We start from the raw sequence: 8568 nt of genomic DNA, 5'->3' as shown, positions 1-8568 counted from the left end.
TGTAAACGATAAAGGGTAGACGGACCCAATTTGATCATATATAGAAGATTATTGTTCTTTATTCTTCTATTTTCCTGATTTTAATCTTGTGTAATTGAATACCTGTCCAACATTATTTTTATGTCTACCCTCTACTACATCTTCTTTTCATTAATTTGTGCCTATATATATATTCTTTCTTGGGTTTAAGTTATTTTCTTAACTAAATTCTGACATGCATGGTTAAGCTAGAGACTGTTGTTACTTGTAGATTGGTAGTTTTCATACTTCATTTTGCTTCTGTGTCATGCTATTAATTTCTGCTCTTTTTAAAACTCAATGCAAGATTATATATTACAATAATGTTTATACTGAAATTCCATGCAAGATATATATTTCAACCACTGAAAATTGATAGTGCATATTCTGAAATTGCAGGTTTTCTACCATCATAATTAAGATGCAGAATATGAACAACTTTCCGCATGTTCCTCCTGGTTTTAGATTCCACCCAACAGATGAAGAACTTGTAGATTACTACCTCAGGAAGAAGATTGCCTCAAAAAATATTGATCTTAATGTCATCAAAGACATTGATCTCTATAGGATTGAGCCATGGGACCTTCAAGGTACTTCAGTTCACCATGTACCTACCAACTTGGAGATTCACTACTAGAAAACCGAACGAAAAGGGTCACAATTTAGAAACCAATTTGCAACTTAAACCGTAAATTTTTTGTATATGAGATCTGGTCGCAGATACGTGAAAAGAAATTAAAAACAGAATATGGTCGCAAATACCCGGTTTTCTAGTTGTGGTTACCGAAAATTTGCACTCCATAACAATCAGTGGACACAATGTGTTGTTAGCTACAACTTAACTATGTAACATATATATGCCATAGATGCAAAATTTTCTGAACCCAAATTTTTGTAAAGGTTATTATATTTAGTTGTTTTTTTTAAAACCTATTCTATTATTTGAACAGATTTATGCAAGCTAGGAACTGAGGAGCAAAATGACTGGTATTTCTTTAGCTACAAGGATAGAAAGTACCCAACCGGAAATCGTACGAATAGAGCCACCAAAGCCGGATTTTGGAAAGCCACGGGAAGAGATAAGGGCATATACTCCAAACACAATTTAGTTGGCATGAGAAAGACCTTGGTGTTCTATAAAGGTCGAGCACCGAATGGAGAAAAATCAGATTGGCTCATGCATGAATATAGACTAGAAACAAATGAAAACAATGCTACTCAGGCAAGCTTTCACATATCTTTTTGTAATGTTGCTTTCTTTTGTAGATAAATTTCGTTACGAACTTAATATGGTCGTAATGTCCATTAGGAGGAAATTAATTAGCAATGTTTATAATAACTTGGTTCTAATTTTAAGCAACATTAGCTTTTATTAAGCTTTTGATCATGTAATGTGTGTTATCATTTTCCTGTCTTGAAAGAAAACATGTTCACAAGTGATGCTGTTTTAATTTGTTTAATTATATTCTTTAGTTTTCCTTTTTAGTTGGTACTCATCTTCAAAATGAAGAGGTTACTAGAAAATGTTAAGTTTTAATTTACAGTGATGAAGTAATGATGGTCTTGTTTGCAACAGGAAGAAGGGTGGGTTGTGTGCAGGGCATTCAAGAAACGAATACCGACTGTACATAGGACCAATGAACAAGATTCGTCGTGCTGGTTCGATGATCAAGTCTCATTCATGCCAAACTATGGATCACCAAGAAGGATAACTCACCCATACACTTCAAATAGTTCATTCCATCACCAATTCCCCACAAAATCCGAGCTCGATCAGTTGCATTACAACTTGCTTCAAGATCACCCCTTCCTTCAACTTCCTCAACCAGAATCTCCCAACATTCAACATCCTCCTGCTGCCAATTTTCAGCCCACAACTCTGCAGCAGAACACCAACATGCTTTACGGGAACGGTGGTGAACATGATGAAGTGACCGATTGGCGGTTACTTGATAAATTTGTTGCTTCACAGCTTACTAATGATCAAGAACCTTCTATGACTGAACATATGCATCTGCTTTTAAGTGAGTCTAAGAGGAATGAAACGGCTTCAGAATGTGCTTCAATATCCACATCTACTTCCCAGGTTGATCTTTGGAAGTAATTAACTAACAAACATGATGAGAAATTGATGCTGATATATTACGCTGATAAACTGTTAGTGCATTGTTAAGTAGATACAAATGTATGTAATTCATATAACACATCTCTAATGTATGCCTCTGTGTACTTTAATTTTTTGGTTTCTTAAGAGTTAAAACTAATTAACAAAGGAGTGGAAGTGCTTAATTAATGTATGCATTTGTTGAAGCTCAAATGCTCAATAGTTTTAAGCTTAATGTTGTTTTTATTTCAAATTAATAATACAACGGTTTGTTTGCTCATCGACGATGTTCAATTGGTGTTTCATAGATTTTTTTTTTTAAAGAATTTATGTTTGCCGTCTATGGAACTTGACCCAGACCCACGTGTTTTAAGCCAATAGACCACAACCCCATTTGTATTACATACATGTTGAACACACAAGAAATAAGACAATACATGATCAAGAGACTTTACTCTGTTCAATAGCAACTTTTCCTTTTTTTAGGGGGGGGGGGGGGGGTGGAGCTTTAATCATAGGTTCTTTAGTTTTTGACTGAAAAGAGAGTGTACTATAATATACTGATCATCACTTATAAGTTGCAACATCCATGTGTATGCATTTGTAGTTTGTGTTGAATATGATTAATATACATGATACTGTAGTTAATTACTTCACGTCACAGAGTCCAGAGGCATCATCGCAAAATCCATCACGGTCTAGAAGTTTCGGTGGTGGAGCACTTAACAATGGAGAAGAAGGGCTGCCATACGCATTACGCCTGCTGTTTCCACACCCTAAGCTTGTTCGTGTGCTAACTCCTGTTGTTGGATTTGTTCCACTTGCATACTTGCAAAGAGCCTACAGGTATCCAAGGATTACTTGAAACCGTGACATAGTGAGAGAATCAAAACTTTTCAACAGGAGTCATGATAAACTTTTTTTACATTCAAGTCAACTAATTTTACTCTATAGAAAATTTAAAGGTCAAACTACATGAAATACACAAACGTTGAATACTAAAGTCAACGTTTTTATAAACTCATGAATGACCGTTTTGACTTTTGACCAACGTTTTTATAAACGTAACCACCAAATTAAATTATATCATGTATGCTAAGGGCATGTTTGGGATTCCTTATTTTCCTCTCCTTATAACTTATGAAGATGGATAAGTCCTTTTTTCTCCATTTTACACAAGCGTCTCTCTTATTAGTGTTTGGGAACTAATAAGTTCTTATAAGTTATTGATAAGGCTAAAATATGGGTTTTGAATAAGTTGGGATATCATAACTTATCTCCTTATAGGTTTAAAAAACTCTTTCCACCCTTTTTAAAAAATAACTTATTGACTTATGTTAATCCAAACACTTTTTTTAAAACTCCTTATCAAATAGTCACAAGAACTTTTCAACTTATCACAAAAAGTTCTTTTCACCTTAAATAAGGAATCCCAAACACACCCTAAGGTGTGAGTTTCTAACATGTCACAAACCTAACATGAAATTTGTGGGTTTGGGTTTAGTCTAAACTCTAAATGGTTTTAGTCGGTTACAAGTCGATCCCACAAACACATTTACCTAAACTGGTTGTTTTCATGTTAACATGACGGGTTCACAGTTTGACCCCTTTAACTCACTAATTTAATTTTTTAGTCTTTTTAAAAGGTGTTTTATATAATAGGTTAAACCATTTTGGCAACTTTTACGGCAAATTAAGGACTTTAAAAATAAATTGCTCTAGTTTAAGCGCAATTGCTTCTAAAATATAAAATAATAAATATTTAGAATTTCGGAGTATTTGATATGCAAAGAAAAAGTTAGATATAACTTTTTTTAAAAGGGGCCCAATTCAGGTTCAAGTCGTGTTCGGGGTCCTGTCAACCTGCAAACATGCACCGTATTACATATACCCATAATCATAATCACCCGACCCTCTAGTTCCACCCATGAAGTCAAATAATTGGATGTATCAAAATATTAATCCAAAGAAATAAACTATGTCAAATAATCGCAACTATCGAAATATTAAATTTGCTTATAATGACAATTATAGATTAATCATATAATCAGTTCAATAATTGACCTGTTTTTGAGGAAGATCCAAAACAGCATCACTAAAGTCAGCACCTTCAATAACAGCACGTCCAAGATCACTACGGGTGAGAACTGTTCTTACAAGGATGGCATTTGTGAGATTTGCTTCATTTAAGACCTAGTGCCACAAACCAGAAATCAAGGTTTGAAGTTTTACAAAAATATAAAAACATAATATAATTTCATGCTGCCAAAATTAGGCAGGGGGTTACCATGCGATCCATCAATGTATCACTCAAATCCGCCCCTGGAAAAACAGGATTAAAATTTTAACGATATTGTGGAGTACACGATTTTTTGTCCAATAAGACTGATTTTATTTATTCATTTGTTAGAATTACTAATGATATAACTTTTGTTTGAAATTTGTTTCTTGAAAACAATAATGATGTATCAAACAGTTTTGACTTTTGAGGGATGAAGTTTTTCTTACCTGTGAAATTTGCTTTGTAGGCTACAGCTTTCTCAAGATATGCACCGTTGAATGTTGACCCGCTAAAATCCGATTCTCTCATATCAGCAGATGTGAAATTTGCTCTCCTGTAACATACATTTTCTTCAAGTAAGCATAAACAAAAGATTAAAAATAAATTTTTAGTTTTACGAAAGAAACTGAACGAAAATTCAGCAAATTATTTGCAAATTGGCTTGTTATATGCTCAATAAAAATTTCATACTTCATAGCCATTCTAACCTCCATAAATTCTTTTTGAAAAAAAAATATAATAATAAACCAATTATTTTCCAAATGGCTTGATTTTTGCTCAATCAAAATTTCAGTAATTTTAATCTTTAGAAATTCTTCTTTTTGAACGAAAAATCAGCCAATTATTTGCCAAATTGGCTTGTTTTTTTGCTCAAATATAAAAATCAGTGAATTTAATCTTCAGAAATCCTTCTTTTTGAATAAAAGTTCAGCCAATAGTTTGCCAGATTGGCTTGTTTTAAGCAGATTGGCTTGTTTTAAGCTCAACTGACTGACTTAGAGTCATATCAATCTCTAGTGATCATAGAAGTAGTTCATCATTTGTTCCTAAACTACATTACATCTTCTTAATATCTCCTATTTGTGGTGAAACATTTACTATCTCTAATTATTTAGCATAATCACAAAACTTAAATATTCAATGTTTAATGTACAAACAAATCCCCAAATTCAACAATTTACCTGAAATTCTCGTTAACATGAACCGCTTTCCTGAAAACAAAACCACACACATTTCAATCATCATAATAATTAATAACGCCTTTCACACTAACAAGTTTCAAAACCCTAACCTAAGGTCAGCCGAACCGAATTGAGCAGCCGATCCGATACCGAACTCACCACGAACATCCGCCTCAAACTTATTAAGATCCGCCAAAGCCGACATATCCGAACCAAACGTAATCACGGCAGCTGCCAATGCAGTCGACACCAGAGCCTTCCAGTTTTTCGGCTTCGAAGTGTTCGTATTATCTGAAAAATCACACCTGAAGATCAATCAAACATGTTTTCATTTCAACAACTGAGAACTGTAAGTAGAAGATATTATTATTATTATTATTATTATTATTATTCAGGTTCGTTTAGGAATAAGAATTGAATTGGAATACTACCTTTGGTTGAGATATTCGAATTGTGTGGATTGAATCGGCATGTAATGGATTTTGATGGAGGGTTGCGTGAGATATTTATTAGGGTTTTGATTGGTAGTGATGAAAATGAAGTGAGCGCCATTATCTGTTGTGTGTGTACGGATGATGGAGGGAGGTTCAAGTGTAACAGAAATGGATTACGGGGTGTGTGAGAATCACGTGATGCCTATGAGATTTTATTATCGAATCCGCCTAGTCTTTGCACATGTATATTTACGTGTCTATTGGGTACGGGTATGTGTATTCAAATTTACTGATTATAGGTATGGGTATTTTTTTGGTACATGTATAAGTGTTACGGGTCGATAATCAAACACGATGTAAACAAATAACTCTTGTTTATTAATCAAAAAATCTAACTCAAAAAACTGATTGAAATTTATCAAACCCTATCTCGGTTGTATCTAGATTAACCTTAACTCGGTTACATCTCGTGTCTCTCTAGATGAACCCTAACTCAGTTGCATCTCACACCCTCTATAATGCCTAACCTTGTCTTGGTTTATATATACTAACCTAACTTGCTAGTAAGACATTACTAAATATAATAAACGCTAATTGTAATCCCATAAACTCATTGCATAATAATGAATCTCACGGGCCCAATAGGTTCAACCCGGTCACATTCACGTGACGAGCCTATTAAGTTGGAAATTACGTCCAACAGGTAGCCGTTTAGAATATGCAGAAGCTTTTATTAAGTTCCTGACACTCATAACTTAACTTTCAAATGAGATTTTCAAAACCTGGTATATATTAGTTGAATAAGTTTCTTCAGGATCTATATATATATTCATATATTGTGTATTCGTATATTTTTATTTCATGTATGTTTAATTGTGTATATCATTAAATAACATGTACTAACTTTCTCTCTTGTTTTTCTATATCAATTAAGGAAGCGATAAAAAATGAAAAGGAAAAGCGAAATTGAAAGATGATTAGCGAACATTAAATGAATGTTGACTTTCTTTGCATAAGTTAATTTTGTTTTAAACATTTTGATAAAAAAGATGTTGGGAGACTTTGTATGTTTTTGAATCAATTACTTGATTATGAATGGATTTTATATTATGGTTTATTTCATTTTTAGTTTTAGTATTATGTTTTGGTTGTGTTGTTGTGGTTTTAGTTGTGGTATTATAAATAATTGTTTGTCGGTACTGTACGATACTGATACCATGTTTATTGGAGATTTTTTTTTAATAACGTGGTATAAAAGCAAGTACTATACCCAAAAGCACATATACTCGTACCTATACCGGTACCCGCACCATAAAATTGGATATGTGTAGGGGTACCCATATTTACTGATTTTAGGTGCGTGTACTTTTGGATACGGGTACAAGAACAGTATTGGCACATGTATCACTTATGATCAAAGTGACACGAAGTCAGTCAGTGTACAGGGGTGAAAGTGGTGTTCTCATGAGGCAGGTGAGCCATGATGACCGTCGTTCAAGTCAATCAAAAACCTAATTATTCTAAATAGTTAGAGCAAGTAGGGTATCGTATCACAAAGAGTATGTGGTTAATGTATTCGTGTAACAGATTTTTAATTATGAAGTGAATGATTTTTAGTGTTGATCACACAAGCAATAGTTTGAATTAGGAGAACTAAGCAACGAACAAGTAAACAAGTATTAAGCAGTTAACAAAGCAAATCACACCCGGGAATTCAAGTAAGCAACCAACAGTTCTCTCATGCAACCTAACAGATTAATTATTAACGATTAACTGAAACTGATCAATCAGACAAAACCTTAGACATCAACAATTACTTTACACACGACACCGGTTATCAAACAGTCCTTGCCAGTGTGACTCAGTTAAGGGTAATTTTATGTTTTATCGTATTCAATCTAACTAAACAGTTATATGACTAATTATCTAGCAACTGGTAACAGATCGTTCAGACCAACGTAAACCTAAACCGACCGAACACACAGAAATACCAAACATCAATAATCATATATCAATCATAAATAATAATACACAAGTGTTCTTAATCACATGAGAAAAACTATAAAGGTTACAAACTATACATCCCGGGTGCAATTCTAGGAGATTAGCCAAGCCTAGACATCATCAAATCTTCGATACAGGTGATATGAATCATGCGGAGGGTCTTGGCACAAGCTATGATGGTATAAATCGCCTCTTGGAGCTGCTGGAATCGCCTTTGGTTCATAAAAACGGAGTTTGGGTTATCTTTTGATGAAGAATGAGATATAACCTAAAATTCCCGTCTGCACCCGCGACGGGTCTTCTATGGTCAATCACGTACCGTGATTGACCAAAAAGTCAACATTTTATTTTCCACACATCGCGGTACGCGATGGGTCTTCAGCAAGCCCATCGCGGTCTTGTTACCAGCAAAACTCATAATTTGTCTCGTTTCGCGTGCTGGACATCCCGGGTCTTCATTCCGTGTCACAACAGGTCCAAATTGAGCACTTTAACACCTGTGACCTGATATCCAATAATACACGTATGAAGTATCAATAGTTCTAGAATACACAGTTAAAACTAAACAATAAACGAACTAAAACATATACAAATTAACCGACCATCAAGCCACGTCGGCATCGCGCTTGATGCTTTCTAGTGTATACCACATGGCCTAAGAGTGTATCTAAATAATATTGGTAGAGTTGTAAACAAACTGCACTGAACTGGACGAGACCTTGTTCGTGTTCGTCCATTAGCTTTTGTCAGACAAACGGACGGTTC

At 34.3% G+C, this 8568-nt stretch overlaps 2 protein-coding genes across 3 annotated transcripts; one reads left to right on the top strand and one right to left on the bottom strand.

Annotated features, from left to right (window-relative positions):
• Positions 1 to 318: 318 nt before the first annotated feature.
• On the top strand, positions 319 to 2137 carry LOC143537355 (NAC domain-containing protein 7-like). Its single transcript, XM_077031142.1, has 3 exons — positions 319 to 608; positions 969 to 1240; positions 1595 to 2137. The coding sequence occupies exons 1-3, from the start codon at positions 440 to 442 to the stop codon at positions 2120 to 2122; spliced, it is 969 nt and encodes a 322-aa protein (XP_076887257.1). The 5' UTR covers positions 319 to 439; the 3' UTR covers positions 2123 to 2137.
• A 557-nt stretch (positions 2138 to 2694) lies between these two features.
• On the bottom strand, positions 2695 to 5996 carry LOC143537354 (thylakoid lumenal protein TL20.3, chloroplastic-like). Of its 2 annotated transcripts, none has more exons than XM_077031140.1 (7): positions 5797 to 5996; positions 5476 to 5656; positions 5366 to 5395; positions 4631 to 4737; positions 4410 to 4444; positions 4187 to 4315; positions 2695 to 2962 (listed from the first exon to the last, which is right to left on the bottom strand). In XM_077031140.1, exons 1-7 carry the CDS (start codon positions 5915 to 5917, stop codon positions 2771 to 2773), a joined length of 795 nt encoding a protein of 264 aa, XP_076887255.1. In that variant the 5' UTR covers positions 5918 to 5996; the 3' UTR covers positions 2695 to 2770. The 2 variants fall into 2 exon arrangements, with proteins under 2 accessions (XP_076887255.1, XP_076887256.1); XM_077031141.1 differs by having other exon boundaries at positions 5476 to 5670; positions 5797 to 5979.
• Between the last annotated feature and the right edge of the window lie 2572 nt (positions 5997 to 8568).

The sequence above is a fragment of the Bidens hawaiensis genome, unplaced genomic scaffold (genome assembly GCF_021521415.1).
Source record: "Bidens hawaiensis isolate Kalapana, Puna unplaced genomic scaffold, B.hawaiensis_p1.1 tig00011186_1, whole genome shotgun sequence".
NCBI classification, from domain to species: Eukaryota; Viridiplantae; Streptophyta; class Magnoliopsida; order Asterales; family Asteraceae; genus Bidens; species Bidens hawaiensis.
The sequence above is the reverse complement of the archived record's forward strand: the minus strand, read 5'-3'. Positions and strand labels throughout refer to the sequence as shown.